Source organism: Drosophila kikkawai, chromosome 3L (assembly GCF_030179895.1).
Source record: "Drosophila kikkawai strain 14028-0561.14 chromosome 3L, DkikHiC1v2, whole genome shotgun sequence".
NCBI lineage: Eukaryota > Metazoa > Arthropoda > Insecta > Diptera > Drosophilidae > Drosophila > Drosophila kikkawai.
This window is the reverse complement of record NC_091730.1, coordinates 12,985,994-13,010,309: the sequence shown is the minus strand read 5'-3', so window position 1 is coordinate 13,010,309 and position 24,316 is coordinate 12,985,994. Positions and strand designations below refer to the sequence as shown.

The window sequence follows — 24,316 nt, the reverse complement described above, 5'->3', positions numbered from 1 at the left end:
TGCCATAAGTCAAAAAAGTAAAGCTTAAAGGAGATAGAAGTCTTGGGAGGGGTTTTGAAAGGCATACCTAAAATTATAGAGATTTCTAGAAATCTTCAAAATCCTTGAACCTGTTACCCATTTACCTGGTAAAAACACCTGGCAAGTCAGGAGTAAACACCCAACCCCCCTTATAATGTGAGCTAAAGTCAGTTTTTTTTTTGCCTTGTCCTCGGACAAACAAACGGAAAGTGTTGGCCAGGCCGCCGCATAAGTACGCTGCAGGACGAAGTTTCCCATTGCAACGTGATATCCTTGCTGCTCTCGTGGAAATGCATTTACAGTTAGCTTTCCTTTTATCCACTTCTACTTAAGACTTTAATAGTTGCAAAAGTTTCCTGCGAACGGACTTAAGTAGCTCTTGTTCGCCTTCCTTGGAGGCGGTGCTTAAAATAACTGTAAAACTGCCAACATAAATCTGGCCACAACATCCTTTACCATTCAGGAGTCAATAGCGGCGGAGTCTGGTGAGGATTTAAAGAGGAGCGACCACCAGGAAGGCAGTACGAATCTCAGCCAGATTAAAAAGTTCAGCAGACGGGCAACAAATTGACGCGTATCTTTTGCATATTGAATAAAAGTCAAACTGTGTTTGGCATATTAAGCGGGGAAAACGTTCGAGAAATCGAAAGCAATTCCCCAACCACCCAAAAAAATACCACCCAGTCTTTCGTTTCGAGGGAGAAAAGTGATTTTTCTTGTTGGACTTACCGGCTTAGCGAGGCAGCAATTTTCAATGCAGAATCAGCGATTTAAGGCCAATAAGTTTTGAAGAGGAGAGTTGTCTTATGTCAAGAAATTTAAATTTAAACTTGAATGCATTGATTTTCTATTTAAATTTCTTTTCTAAAAAGATTTAGCTGTTGATTTTCTTACTTATTAGCTTTTTTTACAATATTTGCTCTATTTTATCTGGCTTAATTTTATTGACATTTAATTATTCGCTTTATATTGGCAAACGTCAGCAATTGAAAATATTTTAAATAAATATTTTCCCGCTTTTCGCTGTAATTCAAGCTTATGGAGCATTGAACAGGCAGAAACCGCAATATTTTGTCAAAATGTAAATGGCAAGGGTTTCGAGCGAGGTGGGCTAAAGGAGTTACAAATTTAAAGGTCAAAGCCTCTAAAATATTTATAATTAAATTTTGTATATGTGAAAATTTATAAAATGTTTAATAAAATTATCTTAAGACCACTTTAATGTTTAAATTTTAAGATCTAAGCAGCCTGAAATATTTTTCCTAGCCCTGTCACAGTAAAAACAAACAAACTGAGCATAAATCATCAGTATTTTGAGCCCGAATTATATTTTTAAAAATCCGTTTTCACTCTCTGGATATATATACTAGTCTCAACTTTCTTACAAGCCAGAAGGAGATCCCTATAATAATAATGGTCACGGTATGCGATATGGTATTTCAGCTGCCTATGGCTCTCCTCTATGGGTTCTTTTTTTCTTTTGGATGTAAGGATTGCTCCGATCCTTATACATATAGGGTAAGCGATTTATCATGATTATTTTGAGATTATTTTTAATATTTATTTATTACAGAACTCAAAATTCCAGATTAATGGGAAGATCGGCGCAGAAAGAGGATTATTCAGAACAGATGTAGTATAAATATAAACGGGGATTTTTAGCTGGGTTCAATTTTAAATAAAACCGAATCTTTAAAATAATAAAATATTTTTTAAGTCAAATATCTACCCATGCTCTCGCAGAAACAAGGCCATAAATTTTCTGAATATTCCATATAGACAGGCCAAATTTACAAGTGGTCAGTGGCAGTGACGCTAATGAGCCAAACGCAATGCAAATTGATGGCCCTTTTTTTGTCAGCCCTCCCAGGCTCTCTCTCCCATCGAAATGTTTGGTGGCTTAAGGGATTAGCATCATTACGCGCAGTTTATTTGCTTTTACACGGAGGAGGAGAGAGAGTTGAGTTTCATGTAATTGCTTTTAATTTCCATGCATTTATAATTCAACATTCTCGCGGCCTTATGAAAAGCTCGTTTGGTTATGAGTGTCCTGGGTCCTTGAGCTCCCCGTGTTGCGTGTTCCGACTCCTGTCTGCCTTAAAGTGGTAATGAGCGGGAGGGAGGCTGGCATAATTATGCAAATTTTTAATGAGTGTGAAAATTGTGTGTTCGCTCAACAAGTGTTTGCGTCTTCGTGGTCCTTCGAAGAACCAGCACAGCCTCCCCTGAAATGGCGGCTAATTCCATTTGACCCAGAAGCCCCGCAGTAATCCATTTACATGGCTTCCAATACCGCCTGCTCTCGCACCAATTCCCTACATAATCCCTCGGATGTTCAAGAGCTCTGAGCTGAGTTGACTGCTGGCATTCTCGGTCTTTAGATTTATACAGATTTCGTCAAACAAAACATGAATTTGCACTTTTACACCACATATGTATGAGGAAAATGACTGAAAGAGAGTGTGGCCAAAGCCGATTTGATGCCATTCAACTGAAGTGGCCCTTTAGCTTTACGTTTAAGCCCTTTGGACCCATGTTCCATGAGTGGCTCTGGCTTTAAACCCATTTCAGCCACAAGAAAGGCAATTAACACATCAACATGTATTATGCTATTTCCCTTTTAAAATGATAAATATTTAAAAAAAAATATATATGTAAGAGGCTTTATCCAGTAGATATGATAAATTGTTATATATTTTCCATATTAAACCAATTCATCAATATAAAAAATATTAAAAGTCAATGTGACGCTTTGTATTTAAAACAATTTCATATGGAAATGTGCTCGCTTATGGTTACTGTCTTTTTCAATTAGTCCTTGTGTGCCAGGACCTCAAACCTTTACATTCCCCACTGGTGTCCAGATGCAAATGCAGATTTTTAAGCCCTGCGGCAGCTTTGCTCCAAACAGATTGTAAACAAATAAATGCCGCTGGCAGAACAGATACGGATGCAGATGCAGATACATTCAGTGGTCAGTGGCGATGGCCAGACTCCAACTCAGATGCAGATACAGATTCAGGCCGCTGGCTCGTTGTCACTGCCTTCCTGCAGTTGCAGTTGCAGTTGCAGCTCTCGTTCAATATTTCATTACACTCTACGTGTGCGGTGTGGGAAGTCTGCTGAAACCTTTTTCGCACTTAAGTGGTTAAATTGGCCGTGATAAATTGTTGCCGAGTCAAAGTTGTTGGCGCTGCGGGCCACCTCAAGTCATATGTGGTCCCGGTGTGAGCGTAGGAGGAAAGTGCGTGATAAGCCCCACAAGGACGATGGGGAGGATGACACCCTCTCATCTGCTTATTCATTGAGTGCCTGCCGCTGACAGTAATCATAACGCAGTCATCAGCTCGCATTATTACAGACGCCTGACATATGACATCTGGGAGATGGCGGCGTGACTGGGGACCAAGGAAAAGGAATGTGGGGCTATTAATATGCGAGTGTGTGTGGAGGTTTTACACGGAGAGAAAAGGTGATAAACTCTGTCAGTACCTGTAGAATATATCACAGATAGATCCTCCCAACTTGTCATAATTATTTCTTCCAGTGCTCCCATAGTTTCGCCTCAATTCCAAGCTCATAATGGGCGATGCCTAATGGGTGACGGTTAATGGGTGGGTAGTAAGGGGGTGGTGATGGTGGTTAGCAACTTGTGGTTAAGGGTTGGTTAACCGCTGGTTAATGGGCGGAGGGCGTGCCTGAGACTGATGGCAACCTTTTAGCTGCAGTATCCAAATTAAATGTCTAGCCAAGTGTCGTTCGTCTTGATTAGCAGCCGCGAGCGAGGAGGAGTGAGGAATGCCTCACCTTAAAGTTTTTTCCAGCTAGTAAGCAAATTTTCGCGCTTATCACAACACTCACATCGGACAATCTTGATGTGCATATCACTTTTATGGGCAATTCATGCAAAATGCTTCCGGTTGCCAACGACAGCAGGAAAAACAAGAACAATGCAGCCATCCCACAATGGCGAGAAATAGTTTGGTTTATGTGACTTAGTAGGTACTCTACAGTAAAGATTTATATATATTTTTCACTCAAGGATATATACATATTTTCTAAATATTTTCCTTTTTATGTTCTCTTTTTTCTTCTTTCTTGACTTTATGCATATTGTTGATTATTTCGTTGTGGCCTAACTTCTCTTTCTTTTCCGCATTCAATTTTTTTGCTGTCCTCAGTCCTTTTAGTTCTTACAGCACATATCCTTGGCTCCTGTTGTCCCTGCCTTCCTAGTATTTGTGGCTCGCTTCTTGCTCTAACTTGGCGGCTGACCGACAGCATTTGCAATTTATAGGAAAATTTACAGTGCGTTTCAAGACGAATAAGATATAGATATTTTGAAAATTAAAAAATTTTAAATTTTGAAATAAGTATATTATTTTCTATTAATTTATTTTATTAGAAACTTTTATTTCATCAAAATTCTTTGGTTTCATCGACCTATTGAGTATAATAAATGCTATAAAGATATATTTTTTATATTTTTCTTTTATTATATTTATAAAAAATATTTATTTTCCCTTACTGAAACGTACTGCACCTGCACATGTCTGTATCTAACTATCTGCCGCTTTTTTTTTTGTGCTAACTTGTATCTGCAGCCGAGGCAAACAATGGGAATGTAAATTGTTGCCATGTCTTTGTTTTAACTTTTTCGCAGGAGCGCATATTCGGCAGGCCTGTGAAAGGATTCGTATCCTGCCACCGTTTGTCGTACTCCAATTTTTTCCCCATGATGTTTTCCGTTTTTGCGTAGCATTCTCTCTTTCGGACTTCTGGCTTTGTACTGTGCTTAGTTTTCATTGTCACCGGCGACGATGTCATCAAAATTTTTTTGTTCATTTGCAAACGCGAGTTGGTAGTGGATATGTCTGATGTTGGTGGCCATTGCACCGGACCTCGGACCGAAGAGTTCTTGGAGTTGTCCGTGACATTGACGTATGAATGCATGAATACCTCATAAATACATTCGCACACTCGGTTCAGGATATGGCCAACTGAGGAGACAGCGAATGCTCGGATCCGGGTTCAACGGCCCATAAAATCCCCAATAAAACTGCCTTCATTAGCCGCCATTAGCCGGCTTTGTACGTTCTGCCTTAAAATGAAATTGTGCAGAAAAATAGTAGAGAGCACTAGAAAAAATACATATAACTTAGAGACACAAATTAGATCAAATTCGTATAGTTTATTTCAATTTAAAAATGTATTTCCAAGTTAAAAATCCACATCTAAAATTTTGAAAAAATAAAAAATATTGCTTCGTGGCTTGAATTAGCTTTCTAAATTTTTTTAAAATTTATTTTCCTAGTGTAGCCAGCAGAAAAACCAACCAAAGTGAAGATAGAAACTGGACACATGGCCGTTCTGCTTGGCTTGAATGCGTATTGTGCGTCATTAAAGTTTCATCAACGCCGCAAAATGAGAGTGGAACACAACAAACTCTTAGCTCAGCTACTCAGCCCCCTCTAGCTGCCCAACTTTCCAACTCCCCGAAGGCAAGAATATACAAATTTCAAGGCAAAAGAGGAGGCGGAGGCGGAGAAGGTCCTGCTGATATTGTCATTACTTGCTGCGGGGATACTTCTGTGGCGTAACCAAGGCAAATGTACTTTTGACAGTCCAACAGCTGAAAGGGTTGACCAACCCTCAATGGTGGTGGAGGATGAGTTTGAAGCGGTGACCCCGGTAACCGCAGCTCTGGTAAAAGACAAAAGATTTGTTTGCTTGCCGGGGACAACAGCTGCTCCGTGGATCCGGATTTCGGATTCCGGATAATGCCCGCTGGCCATATCCTCCCCACTCAATTGCCCCAAATTGGTTTGCTTAATAGTTTCAAATCTCGTACCCATAAATGTTAGGTGAGTCTTTAAATATTTATCAGCCAAGGGGTATCGCACGAGTATCTTGTATCTTGTAGCTGACTTCGTGTATCTCACAGATGGCGCGCACACACATCTGCTGGATCCCATTCCGCCTCCGCTCTTGGCCAATCAAGTTGACTTGTTGGAGAATGGCTTCCATCTACACATTTATATATAATAATATTAGGGACAGGATAAAATGAGACAATTAAAGATTTTTAACAGGGAATTGGGTAGAGTTTAATTACATATATAATATTTATTATCTAGACTTAATGAAAGATTTTATTAAAAATATTTTCGATGCCGTAACAGCTTCCAGGCTTTGCCTGTTTAGCAACATGTTGCCAAGTCAACAAGCAACATTTTGTGGAACCCATGTGGCGGATACAGAATTTGACCACAAATTCTTTCTTTTAGGGAAAAATATATTTATATAAAAATAAAAACAACGATTAAAAATCATAAATCTACAGATTTATTATTAAAATCTAATCAATCATAGTATCTACAGCTTTTCCATTCATAATATATAATTATTTCATTAATCCAAAACAACTCCTTAAGAATTTGTATATAAGTTATCTTTAAAATTCGTTGTTCCCTTATAAAAAATTTGTATAAATATCTTTATAATTCAATAAATTCATAAATAAGCAACTGATATCAAGCAATACGTCATTTATAGGTAAAAAGAATACTTTACTGCTGACTTATCTCAGCTTAGCCCCAGATTTGACTATCGCTTGGCTTATTTTTGGCCAAACATGGGGGCTTTGGCACCGATAAGAATCTGAGAAATGTAAGGCCCCCAGGAGATTAGTGTTGCCCCTCGACCGGCCATTAAACAGTCTTCAATTGCCGAATTTTTGGCTCAGTTGGAACCATGATCTTGACCACTACGTTTGTGTGCTTCTGCCTGGCCTCGGCCTTTAATTACTTCAGGACGAGAAGGCAGCGCTCGCGGATCAGGAATCTCAAAGGACCCTTCACCTGGCCACTCTTGGGATCGATGCACAAGCTAGTCTTTCTTCAGCCAAAAAGTGTGTGATTTTATAAGAATTTTACTATTATTTTCTAACCCCATTCCCAAAGGTTTCTTCAAGCGCAGCGCTGAATATCTCCAGAAATATGGATCTCTGAGTCGTTGCTGGGTCTTCCATCGACTCTTTATACCTCTGGCGGATCTGGAGCTGGCCAGACAGCTCTTAGAGAGCGAAAAGCATCTGGAGACGGGCTATGAGCTAATGCGGGACTGGCTTGGTGGCGGCATACTCATGTGTGAGCAGGATAAGTGGCAGCAGCGACATGGCCTAATCAGTGGGCTCTTTCGGAAGGAGAACATGGATTCGCTGGTGGAGCTATGCCGTCAGCAGGCAGAGCAACTGCAGCAAAAACTGCTAGAACGAGCGGATGGAAGTGAGTTCAATGCCTGGGATATAGTCTCTCCCTCGGTCTTGGATCTCATAGTGCGGACAACTTGCGGCGTAAGTCCCAGTGAGGATTATGCCAAGAATTTCCTAGAGTAAGTTTATAAGTAAATATATATTTAATCTTATTTTAAAGATTCTATATTCCTTTCAAGTTTGACAGAACTCTATAGAAAACGCTTTTTGAGCCTGCAGTCTGCCAACCGCTTTAACTATTGGCTAAGTTCTCCCTTTATGAGAAGACGTCAGAATAAACTTATAAAAAGACTGAACGAGGAACACAAGGATCTGATTAACAGATATCGCCAAGGGCAGCAGCCGAAGGTTAAGATCAGCGAAGGCTTGGTGGTGGATCAATCGAAGCCACTGCCTCCAAAGTGGCATGAATCCCTCCTCCAGATTCTCCTCGAAAACCAAGATCAGGAGCTAACGGATCAAGAAATCTGTGCGGAACTAAACACCTGCAATTATTTAGGCTTTCTGCTGTGCAGTTCAGCTCTCAGCTTTGCTTTGGTTTCCATTGCCAGGAATCCTTCGGTGCAACAACGTTGTTTGGAGGAGCTTAGACAGGCTCAGATTAAGGATCAGGTTTGGAATCTGGAAAAGCTACCATATCTAGAGGCTGTGGTTCAGGAAACACTGAGACTTTATCCGCCACAAGTGATAGTTGGCCGTCAGTTGAAACAAGACTTTTCCTACAGTAAGTTTGCATGATAACTTTATTTTATTTTAAATAATATAATTTTATTTAATTAAATGTATTAATTTTTTTGTCTATTTAACAGCACACAGTGTTGTGGGCGATGCCGATCTACCCTTTGGCTCTGAAATCTACATTAATCTGTACAAACTGCAACGAAATGAGAGTCGCTATGCCAAAGCTAATCACTTCCAAGGCGATCGTTTTATGGACTCTCCTCCGGAGCTTCTTAGCTATAGCCTGGGTCCTCGCAGCTGTCCTGCCAGGAAGTTTAGTCTTAAGTTAATGAAAATCCTGTTGGCAACCATTCTCACAAATTTTGAGCTTTTACCCTATGGCGATGAACTCCGCTTGGATTTGCGACTGGTCCTGGGTTCATCCAATGGTTTCCAGTTGGCTTTGAAGCCGCGTTAGCAATTAGTGATTTGTATAGTTTAAGCTTATTAAGTTGCTTTATTAAAATGTTATAGTAAAGATAAGTAAAAATATGAAAATATATATTATTGAGAACTTAACTCTAGTACATATTCTTGTGCGCCTAAGATAATGATATATGCAGAAAGTCTACGCTTCCCCCTTAAAACCCTTTAAAACTTAAACTTATATATTGTTGCGCCTGCGCATTCCCAACTTAAAGCCAGTATCCGATCGCAGGACAATATTTACAACGCACTCAACACGCTCGCCTCGCGGCAGGAGCTCGTACTCTCGCACGATCTTGGCCAGCATCATCTTGATCTCCAGTTGGGCAAACTTTTGGCCAATGCAGTTCCTCGGTCCGGCGCTAAAGGGAATATACTCAAAGGGAGCCACACGCTTTCCATCCTCATGCCGCTCGGGAATAAACTGATCCGGATTGGTGTAGGTGGCCGGGTGCCGCTGGATGGCATAGATTCCGATTAAGAACTCTGAGCCGGCTGGTAGTACTCCATCTCCGTAAGTAGAGTTGGCTGGAAAAATTAAAAAAAAAAATGTATAAAAAGAAAGACTAAAAATCCCCATTTCCCTACGACACCTACTGTATTTAAAGTCCTTTTCCAATTTGCGTCCCACAATCGGAACGGGTGGATACATCCTCAGCGACTCCTTGATGACGCACTCTATGTACTTCAGCTCGCCAAGATCCCGAATTGTAATGGGTCGGCTGCGATCATTGCCCAACACTCGCAGGATCTCTTCCAGCATTTTCTCCTGCACCTGTGGATGACGCGACAGCTCGTGCAGGCAGAAGGAGAGGGCACTGGTGGTGGTGTCGTGACCCTCGAACATAAAGGTATCCACTTCCTCGCGGATCTCGTCATTGGTCAGTGGCTTTCCATCCACGGTGGCCATAAGGAGGACATCCAGCAGGGCCATGCGCCGCTTGGAACCCACGTCGTCTTCTACTATATCAGATCCGGACTTCTTTTGCTGCTCCTCAAGTGCCTGGCGACGCTGTTCGATCACCTTGATGGTAAAGGCATGCATGGTGCGGATGAGCTTCGTCTGGCGCCACTTCAGGTGCGGATGGGTCAGTGCGAAGAGTAGCTCAATCTGGAGGTAGACGGACATGAAGCGCCAGCTCAGCAGGGCAGTGCATCTGAAATATACATTTAAAATATTGTTATCAAATACTTTAATCAAATTCTGTTAATTTTGTGTATAAAAATGTAGCACAAAAGTCGACTAATAATTTTGTTAAATTTCTTCAAGAGCTTCAGCAACTTTTTATGAATGCAGGCTTATCTTTGGCAAGAACTTTAATCAGGAATCTTTAAGCAGTTCAAAACCAATTAAATTATGACTGTAATATAATCAAAATTGAATCATTTTTTAAGTTTCTCTTAAATATATTAATACTCACTCTTTAACAGCCTCCGCATAAGGAGTGCTCTCGTTGGCCTGAGCATGTATCTTGGTTCCCATGGCTGTTTCTGCGATTATGTCCAGCGTTGCGGCGCATACATAACGGTAGACATCGAAGGTCTCCCCATTGGCTTTCGAAGCCAGGCGCTTAACGCAAATATTGGACTGCTGGTCAAAGACCTCCACAAACTGTTCCAGAATCGAAAAGTGGAAGGTTGGCGTTATGATCTTGCGGCGCTGGTGCCATGTCTTGCCATCGCTAAGCAGCAAACCGTTACCCAGCCACTGGCCCAGGACACGGTAGACCGGATGCTTCACCAGGTGCTCCTGGCTGCTCAAGAGTTGCTCGTTTAGCTCCGCGTCACCGCTTAATATCAGCAGGCGGTTAAAGACCCAAACGCGCTGAAGGGGCCCGTATTGGCTTATGTACTCCCGACCCAGTTTCAGAAAGGCTAAAGGCGATTAAGAGAGTTATCAGTAATTAAGGGGTAAGCTATTATTGTAAAAGATTAGAAAGATGTGCTTTTTATATTGTTTAAACATTCTATTTATAATTTTATTTAATTTAGAACATATATTTATAATATTTAATAATCTAATATTTAAAATATTGATATGTAAATTCTTTTATATTAAATTGTTTAAATAATTTGAAACTATACTTTTAATACCAAATACTTTTAAATAATTATTTTAAAATATATAAATATATGTTTTTTTAATTTTATTTTTTACACACATTTTAATTCTCTTTATTTTTCTCTATGTAGAAAAAATGCTTATTGATAAGCACCCAATGCGTTGTTATGGTCATTCATAAATGGCTTTGCGATTGTACAAGAGATTCCTTAATCTTAACCTTAATCTTTAATAAATGTTTGTTCGAAATAAGCCTACAAGTATTATTAGCTTGAGATTGAGTATTTTAAAATTATCAGGAAAGTTGTTTACTCATTTTACTGGCTCTAACAGTGCTAATCTAAAGTAGTTTGGGCCCCCCGTGAACAGGGATAATAATCAAATAAATCATTTAACCATTGGCTTAAATTCTTGGTTACTTTACCCACCTACCACCTACAAGTGTATTATAAAATAATGTATTATTAAGTCTGACTTTGAAAAAACAAGTTACAAGTAATAAAAAAAATACAAATAAGACTTGTAAATTATGAATGAAACGAGTTTTATGCACGAGAAACTTGCTCAAAAGAGAGCAATAAAGAGTAAGTTCCACTTTTAATTTATGATTTTTTTTTTCATAGCAGAGAATTGCAAGAGAAAAATGCATTAAAAACTGGCTTATCAGTAGCGTAAACACAGAGCTGTAAAAGTTGACTCAACGGAGAGCCAATTATATTATTTAAAATGTTTTACATCGTTGAGCAAGTATTTTATTTTTATATAAAGTAAATGCACTATTTTGCATTAATCTTTGTTTATTTGTTTAATTAATTATTGTAGGTCACTTATTGAATATTCACTGTAGCTTTAATGCGAACGTTTGGAGCTTAAACTGTCTTTATTCTTTGATTACAAGGCTTTATTGAGATTATCTCTGTTTTACAAGAGTCGCAATTAAATTCTTATGAATGCGGAACGTGTCCCTAATCGAACTCAATTCTATTTTGATAAGGCTTCATTAATTATTCTTTTCCGCTCGGATCGTCGGCCTAAATGATTTCACTAAATAGCTGGAATTATATAGTATTTATCTTTTAAGTGTTTTAATATTATGTTCCTAAAAATCTATATAAATTTGTTTGATAGGTCTAAAAATTAATTGCAACTTTAAATTAAGGTACTTAAATGTATATATTATTAACACTAGTTTTCAATTTAACATATTTCTATGAGACTTATAATGAATCTTTAGTTTTATTTTTTATTTATTAAATTATGAACTTAACCTTTTAACTAAATTAATGTTCATTCAATTCTCTTTTCAATATCTTGAAATCTTTGTAAATTCTTTACATTTTTGTAAAACTTATTTTTATAAATTTAGTTTATTAATTTATTCCCTTATCTTATCCCTATTACTCACTCTTCGGGCTCAATCGGAACATGAGATGTAGGGCCCCAAAGAAGGGCGGACACACGGGTCCTGGCAGGTTGGCCACCTTCCGGCGACGCTCCGCCTGGCTGAGATGGACGAGCCAGCCAGCGGAGAGCAACAACACGACCAGCAGAAACAACAGCATTTCGCACTCTGAAACTGAATCGCCGGACAAAACTGGCCAAGCCGAGCAGTTCGGGCACGGCGAGCGACTCAGGCGATCGTGTATCTAATCGGAGTCCGATTCGGATTCCGACTCAAATGTAACTCGCATTGCATGGCGCAATAATTGCGCTAATCTGGTAGTTTAAGCAGTCTGTTAGCTTAAATACTCTTCTGTGCTGGCCTTCTGCTAATTATTCTCAGCCCAAAGCGGGGCCCATTGACACTGTCCCTCGGGTCGTGGACTTTTTTTTCCGAGTAATTTCCGCCAGAGACATTCGTGCGGAAATTAAAACATTTGACCCAGCACCCCGACCAGGAGCTGAATGGATGGCTAGATGGATGGCTAGATGGCTGAACCTGAACTCAGTCAGTCAGCTGCCTTCGAAAAACTAATTAACAGCGGCTTCCTGGGCCGAGCAACTTTGACTTTGTAATGGCATTTTATTATTATTTTAAAATATACGCAGTATCCACTAGAGTATACATGCTGTATATATGAACGTATGCAGATGCCGGCGAAAAGTGTTTTTAATTGTAGACCGAATGTGGATTTTCAATTTTCACAATGACTGTTATAAATAAAATGCTCGCAAACGGAGTATCTCGTGCCATTTTCGTTTCAGCGTCTGCTGCTTCACAGAAAGATTTTCGACATTAATTTTGCATATTAAAAATGCAATTTGTTGCGTTAATTGCAGCATGTGAAATGTATCGGACGACGCGAGTGATATGCCGGTTCCCCCTTTTGAGTCTCCACAAAAACCCCTCCTCATCCCTTTTTTCCGCAGCCAACAAACAGGCAAGTCACGTTGATAGCCTGGGCGAGCACGCGGACAACGAGGCGTATGCGTAACGCAAGAGGAGAGAGTGCTGGCGAGTGAATGGTGATGATGATGGGGAAGAGAAGATGGATATTAAAAATAATTTAAAGACCTCAAGAGAATGTCTTTGCGAGAGAGTAAGCTCGAGAATAATCAAAAATTTAAGCAGATATATAGAATTTGTACTTTTAATGTTCTATAAAACATAAGCCAGGTTCAAGAATATTTCAGATATATAACAATGATGTACAGTAGTCGTGTAAAACATGTTGATTATATAAATTTAAAAATGCAGTATAAATCTCTATATATATTATCTCAATCTCGCTTATTTTCACACTCTTCAAATATGGTTAGACGAGGCTTGAAGGTTGGTTTAGAAACAGATTCAATCCAGAATGCTTTCTTGATTTGTTTTTTTTTTTTATTATATTTACATTATGTTTAGAGTAGTATCCAAGTCTTTCAAAGTCAATCAATCAATCAAAAATGCTCGTGAATTTTTCATATATATTGCCGAAGAAGCCCCGATTTGATGGAGCCGCATTTACGGCATCTTTGTGGTTTACGGGAATGTGTAATGGCCTGGAAGACGGATATTTTTCAATGGCCTTTTTGACCATCGCTTCGATGCCTATCCAGGATTCTTGAACGAGGGGGCGGATGTACTGTTCCGGTGGGTAGAACCTATACTCGACTCCGTTTTTGCCCATTCCTGACATCTCGAAGACAAAGGACAGCGGAAAGCCCATATAGAAGGCGTAGTCTACGCTAGTGCCGCCAATTCTTCCACCGTACTTGTATCCCTGACTGGGCTTGATGATCGTCCCAGTGCTCCAGAGTATTTTCTGGGCGGCGTACTGGGCAATCTCCTCATGCTCGTGGTTGTTGTGAATCGGAGAGCTGCAGGAATGGAATAATTTAAAATGTTATATATATATTTAGTTTGTACTCTTATCGGTGGTGACATGATCTCTCGTTTTTGATTGCTCAAAATGCTATTATGATTTATGTATTTTTTTAATATTTCATTTGAATCATTAAGAATACTCTTATCTGCGGCGGGAGAGCTTAATATATTAATGATTCCAATGAATTTTTTGCATTACTTTTCTCGGAATAGATTGCAACTTACGGCTCATTGACCCAGGGATAGAAGATCGATCGGTTGGCCGTGTGCAGGGAGAGGTACATGAATCCGACCTTTTCGTCCACCAGTTTATGCATAATGTCGCGCACAACACGAGCCTCCACTTCGGAGAATGGTCCCGTGCCCGCATAGTTCTCGTTGCAGGGATCCCTGAAAATCGGAAGACCCTCTCCCCACCCTAGGCCGAAGTTCCTGTTTAGATTTGTGCCATAGCAGTTATTCGTATTGGGCGTCCTCGTGTTGCGCCACCAATAGTTCGTGTTCCGGGAGTACTCATAGCCATCCGGATTGGCCAGCGGCAGGATGATCCAGTCTGTGTTGGCCAGCAAATAGGCATTTTCTCTGGACTCCACCACAAGCTGATGGATGACGTAGAGGGCGGTGATCGGCGTTGTCCATTCCCGGGCATGGAGAGCGGCGTCCATGAAGATCACCTTCTTCCTCGACGGTTCGATACCGTTGCTTATCTTGGCGATTCTCAGTTCACGTTTCTCAAAGGTTCGCCCTACGTCATGCAGCTCCAGGCGATCGCTATAGACCCGTGATAGTTGTTCCAGGTACTGCATAATGTCCTCGTAGCTCATATATTTATCCAACCCTAAATGGGGCGGACTCCGATGGCGGACTTGCCGGCGCGAGACCCTCGCTTCCACCTCAGCCAGCGGACCCGCTATCGCCGCGAGCCAGATGATTGCGTGCAGAGCTTTCCACATCTCGCCGGAGAGCCAATTGTTTGATCACTGACGACGGCCGATCGAGTCACGTCTATATATAGCTTCGGGAGATGGCATATCGGCGGATTTTTTCCCGTGGATTGGAAGCGGCAGATACCCTGGCCACGCTTGACTAGCGATTCAGAATGGGCCTAAGAGATAATGCTATATAAGTACATACATATATAATTGATTTCCATGAAATACACACTCATCGCAATATATTTAAATAAATAAATACATATTTTCTTCGTATGTAGTTTATTTTTATTAGATATTTTATAACAATCTGAATATTGTTGTATGTATATTTATAATTTAATTATGACTTTTTCCATTGCAATTCTTTTTCTTAAAGTTTTTTCAAATAATTTCAATTAGAAATTGCTTTCTTTGAAGTAACAAAAAAATAATTATTAGGAATGAGTGATTAGGAAAATAATTTAAAAATAATTTAAATATCAATTCGTAAAATAAATTGATTAAAGTATATTTAAATATTCCGATAAATGGTTTCCCTTTCGCATTCTCAGTAGGATTCTGTTGAAGCATCCAGCCAAATTCCAAGAACTTGAATGTTAAACCTCGCCGATAATAGCTCAAAATTCGCAAGTAATCTGCCAATGTACTATTTATTTATGTATTATTTAATTGAAATTGAATCAGAGCGTTTAATTATAAAGAGTCCACAACAACAATAAGAGAGTGGTTTCCCTGTGAATAATTATTTCTCTTAATCCGAAACCTCTCTGCTTGCGTGATCTGTTTTAATTTACTATATATAGTATATAGATTGTGGGATGCTTTCCATTTCAATATCAATTACTAATTCATGTCAATATGCATTTATTTATTTAAAGTTTACAATTAACAAATAAATAATATGCATTTCAAGTAACACCCAGAAAAGTGTTGTTTTAGTTTAGAATCGTGTAGGAGACATAGAGAAGGAGTGTACTGAAAATACCGATGAACGGAACATTTTCCCCGGCTGACGAGGCCTTTTTCTTATCGGGTTTGCAGCTACAGTCATCGTTATCGTCATCAGAATCATCTGTTGGTGAATTGGAACCCGGAGGAGCAATGTAAGCGTCGTCTTCGTCCTCATTGCAATCGCAGTCATGTTCTATTATACCATTTTTGATTTTCAAGAAGGCTCCCTCAGCCAAATGGTATACTCCTGACCAGCCCTCATTTGCGCGATTGCTGATGAAGCTGTCCAAACTCTGGTCATCGGATTTTTCCTGGCCAAACTCGAGGTCAAAAGCCATGGAAATTCCGAGATCGTAGGCGTAATCCAAGCTCGTTCCACCAGTTCCCTTGTATGTCACTGGCACGCCGTGAGTATATTTTGACCTTGTTTCATTGAATATTTTTTCACTGGCGTACTGAGCTAGCCAGGCGAGTGAGGCATTATTTTTCGTAGGTTTCCTAGATGAAGATTATTTAATAAGTTTACAGTTTCCAAGGGAAATATATGTGTTACATACCCTTCGAAGACAGATGGATAGAAGATGGAAGACTGGTGCTCAGTGTGCAGAGATATGTAAATGACCTCCTTGTTAGACTTTGTCAGTTCTTTCATTAGATTCGCAAGGGCCAAGGACTCGGGCTCACTGAGGGGCTTGCTTCCGCGATAGTTTTCGCTCCAGGACATATTTGAGCGATCCTTCGTTTTATCCCAGTTGAAGTCAAAGTTGCGGTTTAGGTTGACACCAATTTCACCCCCTTCATTCGGTTTGCGATTCTTCATCCATTTGTCGTTCTTCTTAGGCAACGTATACTCATATCCATCGGGATTAACCATGGGCAGGATGTACCAGTCGCTCTTCTCCAAGAAATTGTTTTTTCCCGTCACCAGTTCATAAATCGCCTTCAGGGCCACCGTCGTTGTGATCCACTCGTTGCCATGGATGGCCGCATCCAAAAGGATTGCTTTCTTCGGCCCATCAATCTGATTATTGGACACTTTCACCTTGTAAACTGATAGGTGGTCCACGTCCGTCTTTGCCAGCTCCTCAAGGGTTATCTTATCTCTGAAGGCATTACTCAGGTTCCTCAGGTATGACTCCATTTCAGCGTACGTATAATATTTATCCAATTTCAGCTCATTGCTCATCAGCTCACTGGGCTGAATGCTGGCATGAGCAGTCGCCACTGCGAGGATCAAGAAAACTGGCCGCCACATTTTGTACTGAGTTTGTCTTGGAGTTATTGCTCAGTTTTTATAGCTTTTCCTTGGGCGATAAAACATGCGTAATGATTTATGCTTAAACTTAAGTCGAAACAGGCACGCTGCAAATAGCATTTTTTCTGAAGAAAGCAAACCTTTTTATAGTTACAAAATGCCCAGTGAATAATATTATGACGAAGAAAAAATTACTTTGATTATCGAACTAAGCTCTGTTGAATAATATTCTTGAGTGTTAATAACAAAAAGCAGGGAAATGACCTTCAATATTAAAATAAAAAAAAAACTTTGATTAAGGCCCTTACCATTGAGTTAATCTTCAGGAAGACCAAGGCAAAAGTAAAGAAAGTAAAGAATGTTAAACAAGTTTTCAGCATTTCTGGCATTCCTGCACTAGGACTTTATCTTGCTCTGTGGCTTTGCCATTTTGCGGTTTAAAAGGCCATTAAAAAAATGTAATTATGTTGATAAATACGTCTTACTGGGCAATTTTGCATTTTTATTTTGCCAACTTGCCTGTGGACGATGTCCTGCCAGGATGGATGCCGGGGGTTGGGAGTAAACTTTAGCCGCAAACAGCTAAATAAAAACAACAACTGACGGCTCGGCCTTTCTTCGTCTTCCTCTCCCTCTCTCACTCGCTTTTTGTTAGCTGTTTCAACTTTTTAGCCAACAAATTTACTTGCCTTGGCTGGGAAAATATTTTATCATTGCGCCTTTCAGCGCTCAAGAGGCGGACAGAAGAGGTTTCCCGAAAAAAAAGGATGAGATGGAGCTAGGGCCCCTCCCTCCAGGATTCCAGACTTTTGCATTTAAGCGGAGTTTATGGCTTCATTTTGCAAATTGTGGCCTCTTGCTCACTTTTTCCATTTTCCCTCGGAGTTCGTTCTTCAGAAAAGTTGCTGGCCCTATTCCTGGTAATCATTTTGGCCATTACTCTGATGGCCAGCTAATGAAGCTATCATTTCGAGAACTAAGAGAAAAAAAAGGGTCCGGACACAAATTGATTATTGACTCTGGCCGATTGAGAGCTTACCAGTGTCCTCCTTCGGCTTCAGATTTTTCTTGGCTTTTGCAAAATTAATGAGGCTGCAAAAATTTGATTTCAATTTTCCGATTACGCCACTCGAACGCAGTTGTCAATGTGCATAATTTACGAGGATGGGGATGCGGATGGGGAAAATCTTATTAGCTCATAAGCCACGCCAGTTGATGGCGGCGGCATCCTTGCCAATGTCCTGCCCAGCCCTGCTCTTGGGCTCCTTGGGATTGCCATGCGAGTCACGTAGCTCCCATGTCCGATTTTTAAGTTTGCGCTGCACAAATCACGTAGCCCCTTCCGCGTCCCTTTCCCCTTTTCTCGGAATATCCTGGGATCACGGACCCGAGCAAGGACCACAGCTAATGTCCTGCTTCAGGCTATTTGTAGTGTGCACTTTCTGTGGATTTTTATGATTTGTTTACGCTGCCTGCGAACGTGAGTGATAAGCGGCGAGTGAACCGCAGGCATTACAAGGATCCAAAGGATTGAAGGCCTGGCCCAAGTGCTTTGAAAAGGACACGATTTGCGATGGGATAACTTGAATTATGTGTAAGTACTTCAGGCCGGGTAATGTTTCCCATAATGGGGCGACTAATGATGTGAGAATTTGTTTTCCTAAAATCTGGTAGAGAATAATATGAGTTTGGGAAACATTAAAGTCCTTTGGTCTTGTAAATTCCTTTCTCTTTGAAAATTATTCTTTAAGTCTGTTGATTAATTAAACACTTTTCATTTATTTTATACTCAGTTTTAAATACAAAACATAGTTAACAACTAGAGCTGGGACTCCTTAGAAACCGTAGTGAGTGCCGAAGCCATCGAAGCTCATATGGGACACTGTCTCCGCTGGGGAATAGTGGATGACAGCGGGCTGGTGGCTGAGGTGGGCAGGCTGGTGATACACAGAGGGACTCTCCACGTGGGCAGTTTGGTGGTAGACCGCCGGAGCCTGAACATGAGCGGGCTGATGATAAGTCTGCACCTGAGCAGGCTGATGGTAAGTCTGGACCTGAGCAGGCTGATGATAAGTCACCGGAGTGTGGACAGGAGCAGCCTGGTGGTATACTGGAGCTGCTGCCTGGGTGAACAGATGAGCTGGCTCTGGCTGGGAGTGCTGTGTGTAGACAGGAGCTGGAATCGAAACTGGAACAGGAGCTGGGGCATAGCTTATGGTCTTGGCCACCGCCGGCTGGTAGACATTGTTGCTGATCCTCGTATCCTGCTTGTGCACCTGGGAGAAGGGCGTGGCCACGGACTTGGCATAGTGAGAGACGGTGCCATCGAAGCTGCGCACCACATTCGACTGCGTGTGGGCCACCGCGTGCTCATCGCCAGTGTAGCCATAACTGATGCCCGCCGGGGCAATAATTCCCGCCCAGGTTGGAGCCAGCAGGAGCAGCAGAGTGGAGGCAACGCCTAGGATCTGGAAGTGGGCCATGTCGAGGTCGGTACTGTGTAGAGCAAGTGAAGCAACTGTGCTGGCTGACTCAGATGGCGGGCCATATATAGAAGACCTGACCACCGCAATGCCAATTACTCATAATCGGCAGCAAACCGAGCTCCGCAAACGTGTTTCGAGTTTCGGTTTTTGGCTGGCTTTGCGTGACTTTCAGAAATCCATTTCTCTAACCCGCGATCGTGGCAAATCAATTTACAATTGCCCGGCTACAAGTGACAGCCAGTCGGATCGGATCGGATCGGATCTGGAGAAGGGCGTGTCGTCGACCCACTTAAAAGTGCCCAAGACCCGGCCTATTCATTGCATAACCCTACGTAGCCTGTGTTGACTATGTTACCTGGCACCGGCCTCAGCTGAGGTCTCTGCACTTGCCGCACTTGCTCCAAATTCCACGGATGTGGCTCAGTTGGTGATGGCAACTTACAGGCCAGCGCTGAAGTGCCATCAAGTGGCCCAAACATATTACGGCCAGCGCAATTTATGGCCCATCGGAGATGCATTAACGGGGCAGCCAAATTGTTAATGCATTTGCTCCTCCGTCTGTCGCTCAAGCCTTTCGCGATTCGAGTGTTTCTCTGCCCCGTAAATGTATTCAGGTAAGTGTGGGGACTTTGCATCTTCATGGATCAACGGTGATGACAATGAAGCATCAAGAGTCATGCCATCCACAACACTGTCAGCAGTGTTTTTGGAGTTGAAAAGAGTGAAATATTTGATGATTATTGCTGAATATTAATGCCTTTAATTTAATAAAATAATATGTTATATGAAAAGTGTACTTTCAATTATAAATAATTAAATAACTTGTATTATTTTATAAAGATAACATCTGCTGTTGTTTTTTATTATTAATTATCTTTAAAGTTTACAAAGGCAACAACAACCCCTTTAAGAGTGTAACCTAGACAAACTAAACATAGTTACAGAATGGCAAGTTCTCCTCTAAAGTTCCCCATTTCCGTTTCCTCTTCTTTCTCAATGGTTCGACACTCGACTTGAAGCTACAACTGAAGTTGCTTTATTGATGCGAATGCCTCTCTTTGGTCCTGCTGCTCGTCCATAAAATCGTTCAGCTCGCAATTGAGTCATAATGCAATTGGCAAACGTCAAGCAAATGTTGTTAACTTGCCAAACGAGACAGAGACAGAGGCCGAAAGAGATGGATGAACTGACCGGACATCCGGTTGGCAAGTGTTGGGGCACATTGTTGCCTGGGAAATCCTGGGAAAGTGACACACACACACACACGCTCGCAAATAGCGAATAGCATCGACATCGGTGCCGAATGTGATTACGATTACATCGATTGCAGGGCCAAGAAGTTGAGAAAGTCTCCTTTGTTGGTTCCACTCGATACGTATCTTTATTGTGGGGATTAAGGATCAGAGAGAACGAGTGTGGGTCCGTGTGTGTCCATTATGGTCCTTATGAAATTTGGCACATAAATTGTATTATTGCATTTATGCTTGATTTTATTTCCCCAGCTCTCGGCTCTGCTTTTCTTTGCTGATTGTGTTTGAGAGTTGAATTGGCTTTCGCATTACTTTTGCTTCATTTTTCTTTTTCGTTTTTTGTTGGCTCTTAAGTGGATTCGTCTTCGTTTACGTCTGCTTTGTCGTCTGACTCAAGTTAACGTTTTATTGAACCGACAGGACTCACATGTGAGTGCTTACATTTCAACGGTTTCCTGCCGCTTCAGCTCGTGCGCCAACGCAATTTGAACTTCAATTAGCTGCATTTGGCCATGGCTAATAAACGCTGCTTAACAGTAGACCGCTCTTCGCCCTGCGCTCCTCGTGCCAATATACAATTACAAATGACGCGTCAGGGCCAGGCCGAAAGTCAATTACCAAGGTACACGGCGAATAAATATGGGGATATAATTTTTAAATATTTTTTATATACAATTTAAAGGTACTTAAGATTATTACAAATATATTTCGCTATGGTTGAAACCTTCAAAGTCTTCATTAAACCTTTCAAGGCTTAAGATACGTTTCTTTTTAGGCTTGAAATACCCATAAAAATAACCATAATTTATCTTTTATTCAGCTAACCAATTATTATTTACTTAAATTTCAAATAAAACTTATATTAAAATCTATACATTTCAATACCACTATTTATTCTCAGTGCACTTGACAGCGAAAAGAAAGAAAAGTAGCATAAAAGCCCGCGCCTCGTTGGCTAATTGGAATTGAAACATAAATTAAGCGTCCAATTCGAAGGCGAAGACGGCAGAATGCAACTAAAACTTTACGACTTCTTCACTTTGGCCAATTCCGAGCACAACTTCCGCATTCACGTGCCGCGTTCTGCACTTTTACGTTTTGTCGTAATCCCCGCCAATTACCGATACTAGTTGTTCGCCACTACTAACTGCTGTTGCATCCACATTGACAGCTTAGATTAAGTGTTGACTATAAATTGGAACGGTTAGTTGGCGGTGGTATTTATGAGGCCAGTGCAGTTGCCATTCGCCAGGTCGAAATTATTTACTGGCAATTACAACTGGCTTTTGGAAACTGTTTTCTTTCTTTTGTTCCATATGTACATATACAATGGATCATTTAATCATGTCAGAGGGCAATGATTTAATCATGGTGCTGCTTTTGGGCCTGAATTAGGGACAAAGTGGAACGTCATTTGGGAAAATGAGAGTATAGTATGTCAGGTTGTATGGCAGAGACCTCTCGAAAATTGTATTAGGGCTGCAAGGATATCATAGAGATTTTAAATACCTTGAAAAGATATCCAAAACTATGATACAAAATATTATTAACAAGGTTTTTCCCCTGATTTATATTTTAGAAACCACTTTATAAGCACACGGGTTAAATTCCGCTAAGAAACCAGACGTTCTTTGGTGTTATATTGCCAATCAGCTGCCCACTTTACCCGCAATCCTCAACCCCCTGCCGCCCCGCAAGGCCAGCTCCAGCTCCAGCTCCATTCCTACACCCCCACCCATTGAATACCCAAGCTCCTTCGCTCTCGGTGCTTTATGGCACAAAGGGGACTTGGCTTCAATTTTCTTTATATTACAGCTTGATTTAATTTGACGTGAGACTTGCTCCTGGGCCCTGGTCTTGACCAGACCGAAATTAGAAACGGAATCGTGCAATGCGGGGCTGGACGAATCCCATTCGAAGTGAAAGCAATTGCAGGTTACATTCCGGAAGGAGAAACATTCAAATGCCGCTTAATGAAAATATGAACAATTGGAAAAAGCAAATGTCATTTGCCAGCTGCCAGGCACACGGACCTTCGGGGGGTGGCTGATCTGCCCGATTGATATAATTTCATTAAGCGACTCTCGCCCCTCGAAGTATTTTCAATGTAATGCCACGCCCACAGACCATAGTACACCGCCCACTGTGACACTGCCAGGGAAAACTTTCGCAGCAACAAAAATGGTGAGAAAAGAAATGAAAAGTAACGGAAAATACTCGCTTAATAACAAATGGAAAGCGGAAAACGAGAGGGCAGTGCTGTTGCTGGCCGAAAAAAAAATATATATATAAAAAGAACACAAAGTAAAATGATAATGAAAATGAAAATGCATAAACAGAAATCGTTGACAAGCGGGGGTGGCTTGGCCCAGTGCTTAGATGTAGGGCTGCTGCGCGGAAAACTCATTAAAACTTTTTCACAGCCCATTTAAAAGCAATTTGTAAATTGTGAAACTTGCACTTGGCCCACGCGGAGTTTGTGAAAAATGTTATAATTATTATTTATATTTCCGAACCCAAGCCTAACCCATATTTTCCTAGGGAAATTAAGCAGCAAGCAAAATATCATAATTGTTTTAATTTTTCATGACTAGATTACCATGGATTAGGAGGCATAATTAAACTTTTTTTTTAATTTCTTACAATTTTTTAAAATTGTGTAAATTGTATAATAATTACAAAATAACAAATAAGAGTAGAAAATATCCTATTTCACAGAAAAACTGTTTAAATTTATTTAAATAAGTCAATAAGGTATTCTTTCTCCCTATGAGAATAAATTTATGGCATAATTTCTATTAAAAATTAATAAAAATAAGTTACAAATTCATTTCAAATATGAACAAAATGAAGGACTAAATTCGGTAAACAATATCCCATATAAAAAAGACCTTGCTCCAAATATTTATAACTACAAAAACCTTTAAAAAGAAATCTCCAATTTCCTTGTCTTCCACAACAAGCTGCCAGTGACCGTTCCGGACCCATATTTTCATTGCGGAAAATAAGGGCTCGTCGCAATCACTTTGAGCTTCGTGGAAAGGCTCACAATCGCAGACATTAAATCAAATTTCCGCACAATTCAAGGCAAGACTGCCGGCAAGAGGTATATCCGAAAAATTGTGTTAGCTGCGGTTGGCTTTCCTCTTTCCTTCTGGTTATTCGGATGCCACGGCATCGCCACTTAAATATTCAAAGCGAAAAGTTGGTTACCCCATGCACACCTTTGCGTCTTGGCTGACTTTTCCCCTTGCCATGGCCGTGTGTTCTTTTCTTTATTATTCAAACGCCGCTTTTCATGTGCAGCGCCGAAAAAATTCCCACAGGATGCAGTCAAAGGCAGCAGGTGGTGAGGGGTTAGGCCAGGGACAAGGGGTGGGTTGGGTTAAGGGCGGCAGCTGGTAACACACATGTGCAGTTCTTTAAACGTTTTTATCGAGCTCATCTTGTGCTTGTGGGGTGAGTCAAGGATATTCCCCAAGGAGATTCCACCTTTTAGTTAATTCAAGGCTGCCAAGAGAGAGCAGATATGAAATATAAGAATGAGCCTTTTCTAGAAATTCAAACAACCCGCCAAGTGAGCGTGGTTTCAGTCCAGGCTAAAAGCAGTGTTACCAGATGTAC

At 40.8% G+C, this 24,316-nt stretch overlaps 5 protein-coding genes and 1 long non-coding RNA gene across 6 annotated transcripts; 2 read left to right on the top strand and 4 right to left on the bottom strand.

The window, feature by feature from the left end:
* Positions 1-1,269: 1,269 nt before the first annotated feature.
* LOC121502256 (uncharacterized) lies at positions 1,270-1,745 on the top strand. The gene is made up of 2 exons (XR_005990899.2): positions 1,270-1,539; positions 1,595-1,745. It is a non-coding gene; the product is annotated as an uncharacterized lncRNA (long non-coding RNA).
* A 4,681-nt stretch (positions 1,746-6,426) lies between these two features.
* Positions 6,427-8,432, top strand: Cyp316a1 (Cytochrome P450 316a1). Its single transcript, XM_017172268.3, has 4 exons — positions 6,427-6,931; positions 6,984-7,413; positions 7,474-8,018; positions 8,104-8,432. Exons 1-4 carry the CDS (start codon positions 6,775-6,777, stop codon positions 8,430-8,432), a joined length of 1,461 nt encoding a protein of 486 aa, XP_017027757.1. The 5' UTR covers positions 6,427-6,774.
* Positions 8,433-8,451: 19 nt separating this feature from the next.
* Cyp4d8 (Cytochrome P450 4d8) lies at positions 8,452-12,083 on the bottom strand. Its single transcript, XM_017172282.2, has 4 exons — positions 11,908-12,083; positions 9,862-10,315; positions 9,038-9,597; positions 8,452-8,968 (listed from the first exon to the last, which is right to left on the bottom strand). Exons 1-4 carry the CDS (start codon positions 12,062-12,064, stop codon positions 8,619-8,621), a joined length of 1,521 nt encoding a protein of 506 aa, XP_017027771.1. The 5' UTR covers positions 12,065-12,083; the 3' UTR covers positions 8,452-8,618.
* Positions 12,084-13,065: 982 nt separating this feature from the next.
* On the bottom strand, positions 13,066-14,783 carry LOC108078067 (carboxypeptidase B1). The gene is made up of 2 exons (XM_017171634.3): positions 14,041-14,783; positions 13,066-13,808 (listed from the first exon to the last, which is right to left on the bottom strand). Exons 1-2 carry the CDS (start codon positions 14,766-14,768, stop codon positions 13,385-13,387), a joined length of 1,152 nt encoding a protein of 383 aa, XP_017027123.1. The 5' UTR covers positions 14,769-14,783; the 3' UTR covers positions 13,066-13,384.
* Positions 14,784-15,590: 807 nt separating this feature from the next.
* On the bottom strand, positions 15,591-17,036 carry LOC108077955 (zinc carboxypeptidase-like). The gene is made up of 2 exons (XM_017171498.2): positions 16,259-17,036; positions 15,591-16,199 (listed from the first exon to the last, which is right to left on the bottom strand). The coding sequence occupies exons 1-2, from the start codon at positions 16,954-16,956 to the stop codon at positions 15,686-15,688; spliced, it is 1,212 nt and encodes a 403-aa protein (XP_017026987.1). The 5' UTR covers positions 16,957-17,036; the 3' UTR covers positions 15,591-15,685.
* A 1,750-nt stretch (positions 17,037-18,786) lies between these two features.
* Positions 18,787-19,460, bottom strand: LOC108078113 (cuticle protein 76). Its single transcript, XM_017171721.2, has one exon. The coding sequence runs from the start codon at positions 19,437-19,439 to the stop codon at positions 18,792-18,794; it is 648 nt and encodes a 215-aa protein (XP_017027210.1). The 5' UTR covers positions 19,440-19,460; the 3' UTR covers positions 18,787-18,791.
* Positions 19,461-24,316: the final 4,856 nt, after the last annotated feature.

Bases quoted from the DNA above. Each gene is read 5' to 3' on its own strand.
- Cyp316a1 (XM_017172268.3), top strand. From the start codon at position 6,775: ATGATCTTGACCACTACGTTTGTGTGCTTCTGCCTGGCCTCGGCCTTT. The intron at 6,932-6,983 runs GTGTGTGATTTT...CCATTCCCAAAG, and splicing joins AGTCTTTCTTCAGCCAAAAA to GTTTCTTCAAGCGCAGCGCT. The intron at 8,019-8,103 runs GTAAGTTTGCAT...TCTATTTAACAG, and splicing joins GAAACAAGACTTTTCCTACA to CACACAGTGTTGTGGGCGAT.
- Cyp4d8 (XM_017172282.2), bottom strand. From the start codon at position 12,064: ATGCTGTTGTTTCTGCTGGTCGTGTTGTTGCTCTCCGCTGGCTGGCTC. The intron at 10,316-11,907 runs GTGAGTAATAGG...AATCGCCTTTAG, and splicing joins GTTCCGATTGAGCCCGAAGA to CCTTTCTGAAACTGGGTCGG. The intron at 8,969-9,037 runs GTAGGTGTCGTA...TAATTTTTCCAG, and splicing joins GGAAAAGGACTTTAAATACA to CCAACTCTACTTACGGAGAT.
- LOC108078067 (XM_017171634.3), bottom strand. From the start codon at position 14,768: ATGTGGAAAGCTCTGCACGCAATCATCTGGCTCGCGGCGATAGCGGGT. The intron at 13,809-14,040 runs GTAAGTTGCAAT...CCATTCCTGCAG, and splicing joins TATCCCTGGGTCAATGAGCC to CTCTCCGATTCACAACAACC.
- LOC108077955 (XM_017171498.2), bottom strand. From the start codon at position 16,956: ATGTGGCGGCCAGTTTTCTTGATCCTCGCAGTGGCGACTGCTCATGCC. The intron at 16,200-16,258 runs GTATGTAACACA...ATCTTCATCTAG, and splicing joins TATCCATCTGTCTTCGAAGG to GAAACCTACGAAAAATAATG.
- LOC108078113 (XM_017171721.2), bottom strand. From the start codon at position 19,439: ATGGCCCACTTCCAGATCCTAGGCGTTGCCTCCACTCTGCTGCTCCTG.